The 19,797-nt window shown below is 48.1% G+C and overlaps 1 protein-coding gene across 2 annotated transcripts in view; it reads left to right on the forward strand.

The window, feature by feature from the left end:
* The window catches only part of LOC135192839 (protein lin-28 homolog B-like), a 53,766-nt gene that overhangs the window by 22,269 nt on the left and 11,700 nt on the right, over window positions 1-19,797 (forward strand). For both annotated transcript variants that reach the window (XM_064176214.1, XM_064176215.1), the window contains exon 3: window positions 11,052-11,236. In XM_064176214.1, the coding sequence (XP_064032284.1) occupies window positions 11,052-11,236 (185 nt within the window). The remainder of the gene's footprint in view (window positions 1-11,051; window positions 11,237-19,797) is intronic.

Raw genomic sequence — 19,797 nt, forward strand, 5'->3', positions numbered from 1 at the left:
CTGCCTGATGAGAAGAGGCTGAGGGACCTGGGACTGCTTAGTCTGGAAAAGAGAAGACTGAGAGGGGATTTAAGAAATGTTTATAACTCTCTGAGGGCTGGGGGTCAGGAGGGGGGGACAGGCTCTGCTCACTGCTCCCTGGGGTAGGACAAGGAGCAATGGATGGAAGCTGCAGCACAGGAGGTTCCAGCTCAACACAAGGGGAACTTCTTTGCTGTAAGGGTCCCAGAGCCCTGGCACAGGCTGCCCAGAGAGGCTGTGGAGTCTCCTTCTCTGGAGCCTTTCCAGGCCTGTCTGGATGTGTTCCTCTGTGATCTGTACTGGATTGTGTGGTCCTGCTCCTGAAGGGGGATTGGACTCGATCTCTTTGGGTTCCTTCCAGCTCCTGACATCCTGTGACCCTGTGACTCCTATCCATAGGTGTGACTAATGAAACGTCCACAGAGAAAGAAGATTAAGAAATTATTATTACCTGCTACACTTCATTTATCTTTAAAGGGTTTTGTGGCTGGTGCTCTCAGGATCTGATCTGACATCACAGCTTAAGCCATTTAGGCTGGCTGCATCAGAAGCAGCAATCTTGCCAGCTTTGCTCTATCTGCCCTAGCCCAGGCTCCAGCATGAGTCAGCCCAGTGAGCAACACCTGCTCTAAGACCACAACAAACAAACAAACTGCCCCCAGACTCCACCCTTTGCTTGTGTGATTGATTTGGTGCTGGCTTTGCTACCTCAGCTAGTGATGACTGGAATGAAAGGCAAACCTTGCACATGAGGTGGAGGAATGAATCTGCCTCTGCAGCTGGGAGGAGAAGGGTTTGGGTTGGAAGGGATCTCAAAGATCATCCAGTTCCAGGGAGGTTGTGGAGCACAGAAGCACCCAGTGTGATCTTCACTGGCAGCCTGTGCCAGTGTCTCACCACCCTCACTGCAAAGATGACATCTGGTTTGAATCTCCCCTCTGCCAGTTTAAACCCATTCCTCCTCATCCTGTCGTTAAAAGACCTTATCAATAGTCCCTCCACAGCCTTCCTGTAGGCTTCCTTTAGATACTGGAAGGCACTAAGAAGTTTATCTGAGTACTTCTAACACGTTAGCTTTGTTGTCATTGCAGAAGTAGTTGGTTTCTGAACACAGGATACTCTGTGTGTCTACATGAAGATATCCATGCCTTTGTCCACACATTCTTAGGAATCCGGTAGGATATTGTAAGCTTAAACAGCTGTTTGGAGAGCCAGATATTTTGCTTTACCAGCAGCTCACTTGCAGTGCTTTGGGTTGCCTTCATTAGTTGCATGGATCAACTTAATTCCTGTATCTTCAACTGTTCCTAATTGCAGGAGAGAAGGCTGAAGCCTTGAGTCTGTGGAGCATCTCTCAGCTCTGTGTTTGTTTTTATGGTATCTCTGCTGTGCAGTTAAATGTCCTAACTCTACCAGGAGCTTTCCCTTCCCTCTCTTAGAAAGTTTTTCTTATGCTTTTTGTTAGCCTCAGGGGCTTAGTACTCTGGAAACGGCAAGGGTGATTAATCAAAGTAATTTGTGTTAGCTTGGAAAAACACCCCAAACAACCTGACTTTCACGTTGTGTTCTTCTGACTCTTTTCTTGTTAACGTTTCTAATTATCTTGCCTCTCTACAGAGCAGACACTTAGGAACCTGAAGAATGTCCCCAGAACAGAGCCAGCCACAAGAAATCCCACATAGCATAGGAACTGCAGGAGCTTCATAGGTGACTAACCCTGAACACAACCTTATGCTTTCCTTGCATTCCTAAGATACTCATTCACATGCCATAGTGCTCGTGTAAGTGCTCTGGGAGGTGCACCCGGGCTGTGCAGCTGTAGGAAAGAGCTGGTTTACTAACGTGTCCTTAAGAGCCATTGAATTTGGGGGGTGTGTGTGTTTAAGACAGTGAAATAGATTAGGTAAGCTTGGCCCCAAAATTACTGTTGTGAGTTCACCTGAACAGCTGGAGGAAGGTCTCCTGTTTTGTGTTGCTTTGGGCTTTTTCCCTGTCTCTGCACATACTGCTCATGAGCAGACATTCACTGAGCACACACGGTCCTGCAGACTACATCACTTACCTCTCTTGGAAGAGGCAGTTGTTTGTCACAACTGTTCTGTGCGAGTTTTCCCCCAGGGTCTGGAAGCTCAGAGTGGCTGTGACTGTCTCAATATCTGATTGCACTGCTCCACAGCCTGCCAAGCCTTCCTGCAGTGCTCTCTGCAGCTTCATACCCCCACGTGGATAGTTACTGTTCCCATCTAGCTGAGACAGGCAGGTCTGCTCCCCAGCTCATCCCCGGGTACCCCTGTACAATCGCAGGGCTCCCAGGCCTCCTCTCTTATGGCAGGAGAGGGATGTGCAATGTATGCCTTCTCTCTCATTGCGTGTAGCAGTTTTGAGTCTCCACTTGAAGGTGGAGATTCTGAGTGAGCCAGCACAACCTGACTGGTCTTAAAACGTGAGCATCTCCAGCTGTCCGCCTGTGGTGGCATCAGCACAGCACCTCCTCTGTGTTCTCACTGCTGCTGCTAGAGCACAGCACCTACTCTGTGTTCTCCTCGCTTCCATCTCCTGTGGTTATCTGCTACAGTGCTTTCAGGGATCCAGCTGACGTGGGACATGAGCAGCCTTTCAGGTGGGGCTGCTGCTCATCTGGATGAGAGTCTGCTTGCTGCTACTGTATGTTTGGGAGGTGGTGTTTTGGCATTTTGGGGATTGCAGAGGACAGTAGAAACAAATCTTCCCTGAGGATTCACCATGTTCCTACTCGAGGTTTTCAAGTTCAATTTCATCTACCATCTTCCAACCCGATGTTTACCAAAAGCTGACTAATCCTCACACATGGAGAGTGTTCAGGTTTTCTTCTGGTGAGTTTACTTTACTGCACCTCCAGCTTCACTGCTTCCGCACAGCTATTTGCAGCTGTAACTGAGAGCCAAAGGCTTCACAAATGGACGTGGAGCCATGCTGAGGTGATTCTGCTGGTAATCATTAGAGTTCATTTAACCAGAGCTTGAGCAGTTACTCAATAGCCTTCCTTCTCTGCTTCTCCTGGCTCTGCTTACTTCCTCTCTGTGCTAGTTTGAGCCTAGCTGGGATATTTTGGTGAGAGGAATTAGATTCTAGGCTGTGAAAAGGAAACAGTGGTAATGTCTGCTGCACTCATAGGCTTGCTGAGATGGGTAAGAGCAAGTACATAAACAGATAACAGAGTTTGCTCTCTGGATTTTGGGCTGCGCTTCTCTCTCTAATCTGCTGTCTGTGTAACTAATCCTTCTGCTCCCTACCCTCCCTGACTGATCCTCCAAACTCACTTTGAACGTCAGGCAAAGCCTGGGGTGAGGCAGAGGGGTGGGAAGGAGGTGGAAGGGTGGTTGGGAGCCCCTCCTGGGGACGCAGGTTTCTGGGAGGGCTGCTGTGTGTCTGTATTACCTTTAACTTGTCTACTGCTGTCCCTAGCTGTAAATATTGTAAATACCTGTTTGTATCTTGTGCTAAGCTGTGAATACAAAGCTTCATTCTCATCTCCAGCTCTGCTGAGTCTAGTCTGGGTGAGAGTGTGTGTGAGGGGGCAGGTATCACTCAAACCATCACACTCTCCCAGTGGGCTTCCTCTACCTCTGTGGAAGCTGCTGCTGCGTGGCTCCAGAGTAGGTCCTGCTTGGATCAGAGAAAGCCTCCATGGTTAAACACTGCAGCATCCTGTTTCTCTGCAGGGTAACTTGTACAGGAGGCATTTGCAGAACTCAGGTTACTGGCAAGTCAGTTTTTTTCCTGCCAGCAAGAGCTTTCTAGCTAACCTTTTATTATACTTGGTAATGGGCACCTTGTGTGGCCCAGTGTTTAATTTGGCCTCTGTTTGATTTATGTATTTGATCAAGCTAGGTTATGGACCTGGCTTTAAGTTACATATGCATTTGCACACGCACACACATGCACATGCACAGGTATATAAAGCTGTGGTAAGGGAAAACAGATTTTGCAGGAAAGTGAAGAACTTAGAATATCCTTCAGCTGCAGTCACACATAAATCTGCAAGTCCAACCCCTTTTTATTCCTCTCACTTTGATTTGTACTCACTTGCCTTTTTTTTAATGATCACCCAACATGTGCTGTTCTTTCAGCTGTGTCCTACAGAACAGCCAGGAAAATGAATGTTGCCTTCAATGGGATCATAAGGTACTGAGAGGAGTCTAAATAGGGAAATAACACAGAGAATCCCTGCTTTGCCACGATTCAGCTGTGTTTCTTGCATCACAGTCACCGTGTGATGTACCTCTGGTTTTTAGCCTTTGGAGTTTTCTCTTTCAAACACTCCAATAAAAGTGCAGCCTGGAATTTGTTTACTTCTGGTATTAAAAGCAAACAGCTCGGGGAGCAGGCAACTTTTATTGGACCTGTAAAGGAGTAATAGAGGTGGTAGAGATTTCAGGCAGCATTTTGTTTATCGTGGCTTTTTTTCAGGTGCTGAGCTGTTAGTGTGGGGAGAGGAGGGTTGGCAGCTTTCACTGCTGTTAGGCAGCTCTGAGACCAGACCATTGCATGAATGCAGCAAAAAAAAAAAAATGCTGAGTGGAAACAGAAATATGTTGTAGTGAAAAAGCTTTTCACTACACAGTTTTTACACAGTTTTTACACAGCTTTTACACAGTTCTGGTGGTTTGGGTTGGTTTCTTTTTTGTTTCCCCTCCTGTGTGAAGTTTGATGTTATGAGGGAGAAAAATCTTCAACCAGAACAGAGAGGAATAGAATCATAGAATCAACCAGGTTGGAAAAGACCTCCAAGCTCATCCAGCCCAACCTAGCACCCACTGTCCAATCAACCAGACCATGGCACTAAATGCCCCAGCCAGCCTTTGCTTCAACACCTCCAGGGGCAGTGACTCCACCACCTCCCTGGGCAGCCCATTCCAATGCCAATCACTCTCTCTGACAACAACTTCCTCCTCACATCCAGCCTAGACCTGCCCTGGCACAACTTGAGACTGTGTCCCCCCTGTTCTGTTGCTGCTTGCCTGGCAGCAGAGCCCAACCCCAGCTGGCTACAGCCTCCCTGCAGGGAGCTGCAGACAGCATTACCTACAGGACTGGTTTAATGCTAACTACAGATGGGTACGATAGACATAAACTTGTCAGAAGTGACTGCTGCAAACAGTGTCCTGGGTCCTGTGGTGCCTTGGCCTGGAAAGGCTGTTTGGAAGAGAAGATTCCTGTTGTTTGTGCTCTTTTTGTCAGCCAAAATCTGTACCTCCAACAGCGTTGGAAAGCTGAGCATGCCACGTGTGCCAGCAGTGCCCCGTGCAACAACATGCTTCCAGTGTTCAAGGGCCAGGGGAGAGTGCATGGCCAAGTCGTGGGGCCAAGAGGCTGTTGCTGGCTGATGCAGCCAAACCATAAATCTGTGTTTAGGAGGCTTGGGTGCTGCAGTGGAATGTTTGCCCTGCATCAGCACTCCTTGCCTGCCTGCAGTCTGCAGTGAGAAGTGTCTGGCATGTCTGAGGTGTGACTAGCCCACAGGAGAATCCACGACAGGCTGCTTCTTCTGGGTCTGCTCCCACCATGAGTGCTGGTGGGAGCTGTGCCAGCAGATTGTCCTTAAGGAACCCTCTTTGCATTGTCCTGCAGCAGCTGCTCTGACCCTCTTTCAGGAGGCCTTGGAAAATGTGGGCATTCCTTGGCAGAGCAAGCAGAGAGAAGGGCATAGAAGTGGCAGATTCCATAGCAGAGTCTCAGCAGCATTTCACTAGTCTTGTGTTGTGTAACCTGAGCAGAAGCCAGCATTGCTGTCACCTGATGAGCGCAGTGGCATGTGTGGTTCTAGTTTCACAGCTACCTCCTCAGCAATCCCAACTAGAGTAGTAAGATACCGTTGTGAAAGTGAAGCTTTTAAAGCATCTTTGGGTCCTTCCCTGATCACAGAACCACAGAAACATTCTGGCTGGAGAAAACCCTTGGGATCATCAAGTCCAACCTATGCTAATAAACAGTTTAGAGTTAAAATCCTTTGTCCTCTTCCATAAAAAGCAACCCCAACTTTAATCTGCCTTCTGCTTCCTTTAGAAGGGTTTCTCATTTGTATCCCTAAATCCAGAGGTGCTTGATAGAAAGGTGGGATGCTATGATATTGCTTTGATAACAGAAGTGCTCCAGCCAACCCTGTCAGCTGTTAAAATGCAACTGTTTAGAGAACTGCTTCACAGTAATTACAAATTAAATGCTTCCCCAAATACCAATTTAAAGGTGCTGCTAAGCCCAAGTTACATTTTGAACCATCTCCTTTTGCTGCTGTATATTTCTAAAGCCACATCAGCTTGAAGTCACACACTCCCTGTTATGTCCAGACTCTTAGACATTTATTACTGGTTTCACTGCTCTTTATTACCTTACCTGTCAAATAGTTGGATGATCTGACACTCCCTTTCCTCTTAAAAGCATCAGTGGTAAAGGTTTGAAGTGTAAAATCACCTTGTGCTCATTCTTCCTCTCAGACAAAAGTGTCCTTTTATCCAAATCTTTGAGTATCTGATCAACATAGTAGTGATAGGACACAGGTAGTGATAGGACTGGGGGGAATGGAACAAAGACAGAAATAGGTAGATTCAGACTGGATGTTAGAAAGAAGTTCTTCAGCATGAGGGTGGTGAGAGCCTGGAACAGGTTGCCCAGGGAGGTGGTGGAAGCCTCATCCCTGGAGGTGTTTAAGGCCAGGCTGGATGAGGCTGTGGATAGCCTGATCTAGTGTCTCTGCCCATGGCAGGGAAGTTGGAACTGGGTGATCCTTGTGGTCCATTCCAACCCTGACTGATTCTATGATTCTAACATTGGTCATTTGATTAAAACTGTACCTGAGACTGATTTTAGTAAACAAATGTTCTAACCACTACATTATTTTGTGGCTTGCACTTATCTCTTTGCATTTTAAATAAGCTGAATTTTAAAATGAGTAGTAAATGGAGATTTCTAACTTCCAAATGCCACAGCAGCCTTGGTGGTGACCCCTGCCACCTTCTATCATTTGCGCAGGACCTTGCCTCATGCAACATGAGTCCCCAGTGGGAACCAAGGGCATCTGTACTATAGAATCATAAAATCAACCAGGTTGGAAGAGACCTCCAAGCTCACCCAGTCCAACCTAGCACCCAGCCCTAGCCAGTGAACCAGACCATGGCACTAAGTGTCCCAGCCAGGCTTTTCTTGAACACCTCCAGGCACAGAGACTCCACCACCTCCCTGGGCAGCCCATTCCAATGCCAATCACTCTCTCTGCCAACAACTTCCTCCTCACATCCAGCCTAGACCTGCCCTGGCACAACTTGAGACTCTGTCCCTTTGTCCTGCTGCTGCTTGCCTGGCAGCAGATCCCAACCCCACCTGGCTACAGCCTCCCTGCAGGGAGTTGTAGACAGCAATGAGCTCTGCCCTGAGCCTTCTCTGCTGCAGGCTGCACACCCCCAGCTCCCTCAGCCTCTCCTCACAGGGCTGTGCTCCAGGCCCCTCCCCAGCCTTGCTGCCCTTCTCTGGACACCTTCTAGCACCTCAACATCTCTCTTGAATTGAGGAGCCCAGAGCTGGACACAGCACTCAAGCTGTGGCCTGACCAGTACATGAATTATTATGGGACACATTCTTTTGCCCTTTCCACCCTGTGTGCCCTGGAGCTCATTTAACCTTCTGTGAACAGATTTAGCCCCCTGGAAAAAAAAAATCTCTCCCTGCTTCCTCTTCCTTTTATCCTCTCCCCAGCACACACACAGACATTTTAAACTGAGTTTGTTTCCTGTCAGATTAGTGAGTTAAACTGGCTTGTGGGGAGGACCTAGAAGTGCCAGATTTGGTGCCAGATAAGCCTGGAGGAGCAGGAAAAAGGCAGCGAGGTCAGCAGGAGCAGTGGCAAGATGTCTTGTGGGTGCCTGGCCCTTCTGATCCTGCGCCTGCAGCAGAGATCTGCATTGCCCTGGGCAGAGGAGGGAGGCTCTTGTTTAGTGAGGGGCATTTGTTTGTGTGGCAGTTTTGCATTCTGCATGCAAAAATCACCTTCACAAACCGCCTAAAATGAGCTTCTGGTGGACAGCAGAAGTCCTGACAGCAGGACTTGTGTGGTGCAAGTGATTACTTTGCAGTGCTTGTGACATGCAAGTGATTACTTTGCAGTGCTTGTGCCGTGCAAGTGACTACTTTGCAGTGCTTGTGCCATGCAAGTGACTACTTTGCAGTGCTTGTATCATGCAGCTGACTGCTTTGCAGTGCTTGTGCCATGCAAGTGACTACTTTGCAGTGCTTGTGTCATGCAGCTGACTGCTTTGCAGTGCTTGTGCCATGCAAGTGACTACTTTGCAGTGCTTGTGTCATGCAGCTGACTGCTTTGCAGTGCTTGTGCCATGCAAGTGACTACTTTGCAGTGCTTGTATCATGCAGCTGACTGCTTTGCAGTGCTTGTGCCATGCAAGTGACTACTTTGCAGTTCTTGTATCATGCAGCTGACTGCTTTGCAGTGCTTATGCCATGCAAGTGACTACTTTGCAGTGCTTGTATCATGCAGCTGACTGCTTTGCAGTGCTTGTGCCATGCAAGTGACTACTTTGCAGTTCTTGTATCATGCAGCTGACTGCTTTGCAGTGCTTATGCCATGCAAGTGACTACTTTGCAGTGCTTGTATCATGCAGCTGACTGCTTTGCAGTGCTTGTGCCATGCAAGTGACTACTTTGCAGTGCTTGTGTCATGCAGCTGACTACTTTGCAGTGCTCGTATCATGCAAGTGACTACTTTGCAGTGGTTGTGCCATGCAGCTGACTACTTTGCAGTGCTCGTATCATGCAAGTGACTACTTTGCAGTGCTTGTGTCATGCAGCTGACTGCATCATTCATTTAAATGTATTAAACCCTCCCTTAGTGTAAATACAGTGCTTGGTTTGGAAGTGAAAGTTCCATTGCTAGAAGTGAAATGAGGCAAGAAAACATTTTAGAGTCTCTAATAATGCTCTGCTTTAGGAACCCTACAATGGTCTGGGTTGGAAGGGACCTCCAAAGGTCATCTGGTCCTGTGTAGTTGTGTTTTAAAGAAGTACTTCTGTCTTTTGAAGTGGAAACCTTAATGCAATGAGTGCATCAGGTAACAGCCTCTGGGCATTTGTTTTGTAAGAGTGAATCATAGAATCACAGAATGGTTTAGGTTGGAAGGGACCTCAAAGCTCAGCCAGTTCCAACCCCCTGCTATAGGCAGGGACACCTCCCACTAGAACAGGTTGCTCAAGGCCTCATCCAACCTGGCCTTGAACACCTCCCTGGGCAACCTGTGCCAGTGTCTCACCACCCTCAACCTGTGCCAGTGTCTCATCACCTCACTTAGAAGCATGGGATCAGTTGAGCTCAGAGAGAGCATTAGAGGCTTGGGATCACAGGGAGCCCAAATGATCCCATGCCTCTAATGCTCCCTCTGAGCCCAACTGATCCCATGTCTCTAATGCTCCCTCTGAGCCCAACTGATCCCATGCCTCTGATGCTCCCTCTGAGCCCAACTGATCCCATGCCTCTAATGCTCCCCCTGAGCCCAAATGATCCCATGCCTCTAATGCTCCCTCTGAGCCCAACTGATCCCATGTCTCTAATGCTCCCCCTGAGCCCAACTGATCCCATGTCTCTAATGCTCCCCCTGAGCCCAACTGATCCCATGTCTCTAATACTCCCCCTGAGCCCAACTGATCCCATGTCTCTAATGCTCCCTCTGAGCCCAAATGATCCTAAGCCTCTAATACTCCCTCTGAGCCCAACTGATCCCATGTCTGCAGTGCTCCCTGTGAGCCCAAATGATCCCATGCCTCTAATGGGGAACTTCTCTCAGAAATGTCTCCTGCAACCAGTGGTGGCTTTTCCCCCTTGCCCCCAAAACTGCCTCACTGAACTTGATGACCTTTGTATTCAGGAGCCTTGTCCTGCAGTGCAGACTCACTCTTGCACATCATTTCTCAGGAATTGCAATCAAAATCCCTGATGAAAGTCCTGCTGTCCAAACTTTTGCTGCTAAACTGCAGCAGCAAAGATTTCTCAGCATTTGTTTCACTTGCCCTGCTGCTGCTAGTTTCTGAGAGGGAACGTGCAGCTCCATGCCTAAACCACGCTAACTACACACAGCTTTGGGGGCAGTGGATAGAAGCGGAGCAGCTGGCTAGGGATATCTGAAGTGAGCTGTGTCCAGAGTGCCTTTCTCCTGCAGCTCATTCTCCTTGGGTCTTTGATTCGTTTCCAGAGCCCTGTCCCAGACAGGAGGAGTAGAGATTGTGACAATTTGGTTCTGAAGTGAACCTTGGCTCTCTTGGCGGACGAAGCCCTTGCAGTTCCCGGTAGGCAGCGGTTTTAAGCATGCAGCATTTTTTCTGCTGCTTGCATCTACATCAGGGAAGGGGAAAATGTTGTTTCAGTTCTGCTGATGCTGAAAACAGGTTCCTGTTACATGCTTAGCATTGAGTGGTGTTCTCAGTGTTTCCAGGGCTGTAATTTGTAGCATCATCAATTTGTAGCCTGGAGAAGAGGAGGCTGAGGGGTGACCTCATTGCTGTCTACAACTACCTGAAGGGAGGCTGTAGCCAGGTGGGGTTGGCCTCTTCTCCCATGCAACCAGCAACAGAACAAGGGGACACAGTCTCAAGTTCTGCCAGGGGAGGTATAGGCTGGATGTTAGGAGGAAGTTCTTCACAGAGAGAGTGATTGGCATTGGAATGGGCTGCCCAGGGAGGTGGTGGAGGCACCGTCCCTTGAGGTCTTCGAGCAAAGCCTGGATGAGGCACTTAGTGCCATGGTCTAGTTGACTGGCTAGGTTGGACTGGATGATCTTGGAGGTCTCTTCCAACCTGGCTGATTCTCTGATTCTATGATCATCTGCTGTAGCTCAGGCAGAGAGAGCTGTTATTCAACCCCTGTGTGCTCCAGGAGAGCAGAGAGCAGGGTTTGTCCTTCTGCTAGCAGGCAGCATCACTCTTCCTTTTTTGCTTATGAATGTCAATGTTGTTTGTAAGGCAATGGTAACCAAGAGTATTTTTCCTATTTACAGACCAAGATTTACAAGGAAGGATTTAGAAGCCTAAGAGAAGGAGAACCAGTGGAATTTACTTTTAAGAAATCTTCCAAAGGCCTTGAAGCAATACGGGTAACAGGCCCTGGTGGGAGGCCCTGTTTAGGAAGTGAAAAAGAACCCACATGGAAGACAGTACTCACAAGAAATCCAAAGGGAGATAGGTAATTACCTTACTTTGCTATTCCCCTCCTTTTTCATGATGATTTTTTCCCCCTCCTTTGCAAATTGCTCTTGAAATTGTTTGCAGCATTTCCTCAGCTGTGAAAGCAAAGCCTGCTGTGTAAATTGGGCTCAGTTATGGGATGGAACTTCCCTAAGCTCTTTCTGTACAACCACACCAAACATCCACTTTTGCTTGGGAAGGTTATGTTGAATTTGAGGAAGCCTTCAAAAGGAATGTCCATATCAGGCATCAGGATAGGCTGAGGATTGACCTGTTGGAAGACAGCGAAGGGGAAAAGGATCTGGGGGTCCTAGTGGATGGGAGGGTGACCAAGAACCAGCAATGTGCTCTGGTGGCCAGGAGAAGCAATGCCAGTCTGGAGTGGATTAAAAAGGCTGTGGTTAGTAGGTTGAGAGTTCTCCTGCCCCTCTACTCTGCCCTGCTGAGGCCACATCTGGAGTACTCTGTCCAGTTCTGGGCCCCACAGTTCAAGAGGGACATAGAACTGCTGGAGAGAGTCCAGCACAGAGCCACAAAGATGCTGAAGGGAATGGAGCAGCTCTGCTAGGAGGAGAGCCTGTGGGAGCTGGAGCTGTGCTGCTGGGAGAAGAGGAGACTGAGAGGTGACCTCAGCAATGGTTATAAAGATGTGCAGGTGAGTGGCAGGAGGCTGCAGCCAGGCTCTGCTGGGTGATGCCCAGGGACAGGGCAATGGTGGAAGCTGAGGCATAGGAGGTTTCATGGAGGCTGCCCAGGGGGGTTGTGGAATCTCCCTCTCTGGAGATACTCAAAACCTGCCTGGATGTGTTCCTGTGTGACCTGCTTTGGGTGATTCTCCTCTGGCAGGGGTTGGACTGGCTGAGCTTTGGAGATCCCTTCCAGCCCTGACATGCTGTGATTCTGTGATCATTTGGAAGCCCTGCTGGTAGGCTGAGAGGTCAGCCTGAACAGAGGTGGGATAACACCGTGTTTAGGTGAGAGCTGTACCTGCTGAAGAGGCTGCTGTGTGCAGTGAGGTTGTAACCTATGCACCAGGAGTTGTGCATAGCAGAAAGCCTCTGGTGCAATTTACCTGATGATACAATTTGCAGTGTTGATTTGAATGGGGGTAGAGAGGCTCTGCAGAGGGACTTGGGTAGGCTTAGATCAATTGAGGCAGCATTAATGGGATGAGTTTTAACAAGGCCAGCTACCAAGTCCTGCACTTGGGTCACAACAACCCCAAGCAAGGCTAAAGGCTTGGGGCAGTGTGGCTGGAGAGCTGCTGGCAGACAGGTACCCAGGGGCTGTAGTAGACAGGAGCTGAGTGTGAGCCAGGTGGCCAAGAAGCCCAAGGGCATCCTGGCTTGGATTAAACATGGTGTGGCTAGCAGGAGCAGGGAGGTGCCTTGGACTCAGCTTTGGTGAGGCCACAGCTCCAGTGTTGTGTTCAGTTTTGGATGCCTAGAAAAAGTTCTGTAATCCTTTTTGACAAAGCACCTGCCCCTCATTCTTGGGGTCAGCCTCCCTGTTTTCCTCATGGCAGTGCCCAGCCCAGGAGCTGTAGTGACTGAGCTGAAGTGGAACATGTGGCTTGGGAAGAATCCTCGGAGGAACATCCCAATAACCATGTTTTGCTGCAGTGTCTGATGGATGACTGAGAGGTGGCTTTCTTCCACTGCAAATGCTGAAGCAAAGAGTAGCCTGGGGAGGAGAGGGTCACCTGGAAAGGCAGTGTAGACAATGCTGAGAATTCCAGAAGCCTTTGCTGGCTGCAGATGAGCTCCACTTAGCCTCACCTCTAGTTAAAAGCCTTTTTTCCCCATTTTCCTTCTCTATTTTTTGATCTTTTTCAATCAAGGCCTGGAGGCAGCATGATAACTGTCCCTCTTCCACCTTCTTTGGGAAAGCTAAAGGCCATGACCAAAATGTATTGCTGCTGTAACAGATCAGGGTCCATAACCACAAGGAGAGACTTTGTAAGCTGGACAAGGCTTTCTTTTCTGTTGCTCACCTTATCTGCCCCTTCAGAGTCGTGTTGCATGCAATGCATGTGAAGAATCTTGTTCTTGTTGTTGTCATTTGGGGGTTTTCTTAATGGTTTTTTGGGCTAGACTTCTGATACAGTTCTTATTCAGCCCAGTGGCTTTCCCTGGACTGTCACTGCTAGCCTGTTTAAACCTTTGGCATTAGCCTTGCTCCTTGGTGTTTCAGACTATGACAGCAAATAAAGGCCACAGTCGTCAGGCTGTTGTCCTGTTTGTTGCACAAGTATATGAAGGAAGACTTCAGAAGCCTCCCAGTTTAAATGGACAGGCTGAAGGAGAGTGTGATTTGAACAAGTGTAATTACCTGCTTTGTGATTGCTGTCAGTGCTGTTGGCCTCAGCCAGCGTGCCAGTTCATGCCACTGCCAGCAGGAAAAGGTCTGCTGTGCTCCATGTAAAACTAAGCTGTGGCTGCAAGCAGCCTGCAGACTTTAGGTTCCCAGAACTCGAAGCTGATGTCATGTCCATGTGTCTCCCATACATATTTTTGTCCAGAGTAGCTGGAGTAATCTGGGATAGAAGGGAGGTTTCAAGGGACTCGACTGGGATTTGCGTTTGACAGGTGCTGGATTCAGAAGTGTTTTATGGCAGGGATGCAGAGTGGAGGGGCTGGTTTCTCTACCTCAGTAAGCCAGGGGATCAATTTGCAACACTTTACACTAAAGCAGGCTGTGGCTGCCTTTGTAGGAGCTCTTAACACATGCCAAAAGCAGTGTATTTTGCTGAGCTTTGACAGTGAGCTGACACAAAAGTATGCCAGGCTGCTCTCTAGGAACCACTGCAGGCAGCTGATGCAGAGAGAGGAAGCCTTCTGAATTCACACCTTAATCACCTGCTTGCTAACTTGTAGACAAGTCTGTGAAATCTTGATTTAGAGTAGGATAAATGAAAGCAGAACTGAGCCCAGCATCTGAGAATAAATCTTGATTTAGAGTGGAATAGATGAAAGCAGGACCTAGCCCAGCACCTCGGAAGAGTTGAGTGTGGCTCAGTTCAGCAGAGATTCTGTGTAACTTCGGCTGAGTGGGTGTTGAAAGTATTCGAGGCACTAATCTAGAAAGCATCATCTCTGTTTCTAGAAGTTTTCATGATTGGCATATTCTGAATTCAGGTTTCTCTTGCTGCAGCAGTGACCTGTGCTCAGGACAAAGTGCCTTTTACAGAAGGCGGACAGTCTGGGCTGCCTTTTACTCCAGAAGTGCCCAGTGTCTGTCATTACATCTCACATCCCTTCTACTGGAGCAAGCCAGTTGCATTTCCTTGCTTTTCATAGAATCATAGAAGCAGTCAGGGTTGGAAGGGACCACAAGGAGCAGCCAGTTCCACCCCCCTGCCATGAACAGGGACACCCTACCCTAGAGCAGGCTGCACACAGCCTCAGCCAGCCTGGCCTGAGACACTTCCAGCCATGAGGCCTCAACCACCTCCCTGGGCAACCCATTCCAGCCTCTCACCACTCTCATGCTCCACAACTTCCTCCTCACCTCCAGCCTCACTCTCCCCACCTCCAGCTTTGCTCCATTCCCCCCAGTCTTGTCACTCCCTGAGAGCCTGAAAAGTCCCTCCCCAGCTTTTTTGTAGCCCTCTTCAGATCCTGGAAGGCCACAAGAAGGTCACCTGGGAGCCTCCTCTTCTCCAGCCTGCACAGCCCCAACTCTTTCAGTCCTCACAGCAGAGCTGCTCAAGCCCTCTGAGCATCCTCATGTGTTTCACTTTCAGCATCACCTTGCAAAGGTACTCAAAGCACATAATAACTATGTAAAGCAAAGCAGAGTTTCTAATGGTGATTCCAGATGAGGGGGACATTGGCCATATCTCCTGGTACGTTGAAGAAAAGATACCAAGAGCCCGAAAGGTGGAGAAAATTGGATTATGGAAGAGCTGCTAAAGCAGATATTCCCAAACCATTGCCTTTGATTTGATGAATCTGAAGCTCTTCAGAAGGAACAAAAGTTCTGGGAGCCCTTTAACTTAAAATGAACAGAGCCTGTGCTGTCATGGAACTCCAGATCACTACAGCTGTGTCTTTTATTAGCTGTGGCTTCACGTTTCTGTCCTTGACACTTTAAAGATCAAACCTACCTAAATAGGAATCATTTAAAAATGGGGATTTACTTCAACATCTTATTTTTTCAAGAAGCTCAGCGACTCATTATGTAAGAGGAATGTGTCATGGAGGTAGTCATCTCTGTGGTGGTGGTGCAGGCAGCTGCTGCTCTTTCCTCCTCACCCTCCCAAGTGCACCAGAGGTAGGCTAGAGCACTTCTTGAGCAGCAGTGGGCTATGTTCATGGGTTTGAGAGCATATCTGCACCAGCAAAGGCAGCTTTATTTGGGGAGGGAGAAGTAGCCGTTGAAGCCCCCACTGCAGAGCCTGCTCCAGAAGACACAGGACCGAATGGGACTTTGCAGTTGCTGCTCCTGGTTATGAGAAGCTGTTGAGAAAAGAGGCAGTGGAGCTCAAATAGGAATGCTCGTGGGATGTCTGTGTTCCCTCAGGCAGGGAGAGAGGAAGGTATTTCAAGGACAATGGATACAGAGGAGTTCAGGAAGGAGCAGGAATAGGAAATCACAAGCAGAGATCAGGAAGGAGAGAGGGAAGAAAAGGGCTTGGGGAGCAGAGGACAGGCTGTTGGAGACAAATGGTCACAGCCTCAAGTTGTGCCGGGGGAAGGATAGGTTGGATGTTAGGAGGAAGTTGTTGTCAGAGAGAGTGATTGGCATTGGAATGGGCTGCCCAGGGAGGTGCTGGAGTCACCGTTCCTGGAGGTGTTCAAGAAAAGCCTGGAAAAGTGCCATGGTCTGGTTGACTGTCTTGGTCTGGGTGCTAGGTTGGACTGTCTGAGCTTGGAGGTCTCTTCCAACCTGCTTGATTCTATGAAATGTGAGAAGCACAGAGCTCTGCCAGTCTCCATGTGATCACCTCAAAGCTGTTGGGTCTGGCACTCTTCAGGGAGCAGGGAATCCCCTCAAGCACAAGCAGGGATTGAATCAAAGTTTCCTGCGTGTTGGAAGTTTGCTGCAAGTGAAGAGCTAATACAAGGCGATCTTGAACCTTAGGCTGAGGTGATTCCAACGGATGTGGGAGGGCTGCTCCTAAATGGGACTTCTTGCAGCAGTCTCCTTATTGCGTGCTCCTCATTTCCCAGGTGACAAACATGGCACATCTGGAGTCTGGATTGCAGAACCACCAAACACTCTGAGCTGTACCAGCTGCTCAGTTGGAGCTTTGGCTCTAATATTACACACAGGGCACCTAGATTAAGGCTTCTCTGGATTCTGACTCTTGACTTTTTTCTTGGGCTCCAGAATCCTGTGCATTCTGTTGAGAGCCAGTTAAAGCAGACAGTTTCATAGAGCCACTGCAAAGTCATTAATGTTTGTTGTGCCTGAAGAGATCCCTTGGCAGGGAGGTTGGACTCCATGATCTCTGGAGGTCCCTTCCAACCTCTAAAGTTCTGTGATCTTAGTGAAGGACCTGAAAACTTCTGTAGTGTGGTCAAGATTTAGTTGGATTTAGTGGTGGATCCAAGCTACAGCAGAGGTGTGCAGTGACTGCCTTCTATTTTGTGCAGCAGATGACAAGAGGCTGTGGAGCAGAGCCCACATGTTGGTCCAGAAGCTGTTCCTGCACTCTGAACTGTTTCCTTCTTTTTTTTTGCATGCTGAATTTGCAGGGAATGGGTAGAAAACAGCCTGACTGCTCCTGACATGCAGCTAGGCTGGAAGTTTTGAACCAGGGTTTCATTCCAGCTGTGACACTGTAGGGTGAGGATGAAGTGACTCGGTTTCATGGCTGAAATAGATGTGCAGGAGGGAGCAGAGGTGGCCAAGCTGGAGGAGTGGGGAGGCGAGGCTGGCATTATTGATGGCGTGGAGGGAGCTGGGTTTGCTCAGTAACAGAGCTGCGGAAGAGTGAAGGAGGAAGGAGTTGTGAAGGGTCACTATGAAATATGGGAGTGAGCGGAACAATTTCTTGTCTTTGATCTCCATTCATTTACAATCCGATTGGTGTGTGGAGCCTTCTGGCGCTGGAGCTTTTACAACGAGCGGTTGGAAGTACGAAACTGCATTTGAATGGTGCTGGTCCTGTGCTGAACGAAGCTGCTTGGAGCTTTTCCTCTTTTAGCTGTTGAGCAGTGGAAACGTTAAGCATTGAACTGACTTCAGACAGCTCTGAAAACGACAGCAAACTACCGACTGCTCTGAGTTCACTGTCTGCAGTGAATGTTGCAGCAGCCTCTGCATCAAAGTTGAAGCGGAAAGCTTTGATTTCCCGGGTGATAAATGGATGTCTTGCGACCAGCGTAAAAACCTGAAGCAGTTCCACCTTTCCAATCGGGCTGCAGATTTGCTGGTGTTTAAAATTAGCGCCTCTGCCTTCTTGCTGTGCTGCAGTAATAGCCTGAAACAAAACAAGGGAGTGCGTGTGTGTGTCTGTCGGTCTGTCTGTGTTACTTCTTCCATCGGTGGGAGGGAATCATCGCTGGCCGGCAGCAGGATTTGAAGCTGTGTAAATCCATGTAGTTAACTTTTCAAAGGCTGCATTTTATTTGCAGGCTTCTTCCTCGGTTAGTTGTTGTAAATCACTTCTTTCTAGTAAGTATAGGGAGGGGAGGAGGAATAATATCTCTAATTTCCTGCTGACCAGGCTTATTTTTGTCCATCTTTTTGTGCTTTATGTTTGGAGGATCCTGGCTAGCTGCTCCCACAATAATTGCCAGGAGTCTGTGCCTACATCTTCTTTTCATAATTACTTTAAAGGTGTTGAGCACTGTGGTTTTCTAACTCAGAGAAGAATCCAGAGTGGTTTAATTTACCTTTTTCCCCCCCCTGGTTAAGTAGCTCCATGGTATTTGATGTTACTAAACGTGGGAGTATCACTACTCACTTCACTTGGAGGATGTTTTTTGTTCTTAAGTACGTGGTGTAAGGTACAAATTTCACTTGGAGCTCAGAAATGGTTTTATCAAGGCTCTTGTTCCTCTCCCTCCTTTCCTAACCCTCTGCAGCCCCACCAAGTTCTCCTCTCCCTTTACAATCTCTACATTTCGTTTTATGCATAGAAAAGAAACACATCTGGCCTTTTTTTGTTGTTGGTAATGAGAGCTGAATGCTCACTGAGCAAACGAGCTGCGAGGAATCCGTTGTGTAGCTGACGGTGGCAAGAAAATGAGCTTGCAGTCTCCCTAATGATGAGTGAAATTTGTCTGGGCTGCCGCTGCTTCGTTTGCTGAACGAACCAATTTCATACTTTCACCTTTAGAAGAAAACAAACTGTGCTCAGAATTCCCTGCTCCTACACTTTCAGCTGTAGGCAGTAGAAGCACTTTCAGCTGTAGACAGTAGAAGCATTTTAAACCTACCTGTCTGTGCCCAAAGATGCTGACTCTCCCTTCTCTCCTGTCAAGAGCTTTCCTTTTCTTTTATCTTTAAAGTTCAGTCGTTCTCCCATGGCAGTGCCTCTGGGTTTATTTATTTCTTTGTGTCCTCCAGGAATGGATTCATCCTGCTCAGATCCAATCTCTCTCTCTTTCTCTCTCTGATGATTTGTGAATCTCACATATCAACAAGTCGATATTTTCCTGCAGCCCCGCGGAGCTGGATTTTGGAATTTGCTTTTTTAGTGGTTCTTTGTGGCAGAGAAATCTTTCAGGCATGAATTGATAGTCCAGATCTTTTGAGGGCTGTCTGTGCTAACCTATGACCTCTGTCAACATCTGAGGGCAGGAGATTAAGGCAGTTAAAAGATTGGAATGGGAACTGGAATGGAAAAATTAGCCAGCATATTTTGGGTGGAAAACATCAAAGTCATCAAACAATTTGCTTATTTTAAACTCAGTTTAAGGGTAACAAGCTAATTGTGCTGTGTTTGTTGATGCAAGCAATTTATATTATTTGAGGACATTAACACTGCAGGCTTTCAGTTTTTGAGCTGGGGGAACATTGTGCCCAGGCAGTAAAACCTCTCTGCTTTGTGTGCTGCATGCTTTGGGGCAGCAGTTTTAGGGTGAGAATTCAGGATCTGCTCAGGCTGCCTGCACAGAATTAGCTCTGTTGCTTCTAAACCAAGGGCCTGTGGAGCCTGAGCCTTGCTCTCGTGGTCTGCTGAAGACCCCTGGCTCTGCTAGGGGAGCACAGGTGCTCTCAGGGCAGAGGAAAAGTTAGTCCCAGATCAGAATCTCCTGGCTGCCTAAGCAAACCTGGATCAGCATCTCCTTTTTGTTACAGCTTTTCAACGGTGAATGCCTTTCCCATGCAAATTTGTCACCGAGGAATGTCCTTTCAGAGCTTATCAATTGATTTACAAGAACCCCCCAGCACTTGTCTGTTTGTTCTTGCCCCTCCTAGTTGGAAATTCATTAGTCTGTAGTTTTCAGAAGAATGAAGGCTTAATCTTCCAGCTGTACAATTGCTCTCAAAGGTGGTATCACCTAGAAAAAGGCATCTTTACATGACTGAAGTCATAGAATCATGGAATCGTAGAATCAACCAAGTTGGAAGAGACCTCCGAGCTCATCCAGTCCCAACCTA

Source organism: Pogoniulus pusillus, chromosome W, assembly GCF_015220805.1.
Source record: "Pogoniulus pusillus isolate bPogPus1 chromosome W, bPogPus1.pri, whole genome shotgun sequence".
Taxonomy (NCBI): Eukaryota; Metazoa; Chordata; class Aves; order Piciformes; family Lybiidae; genus Pogoniulus; species Pogoniulus pusillus.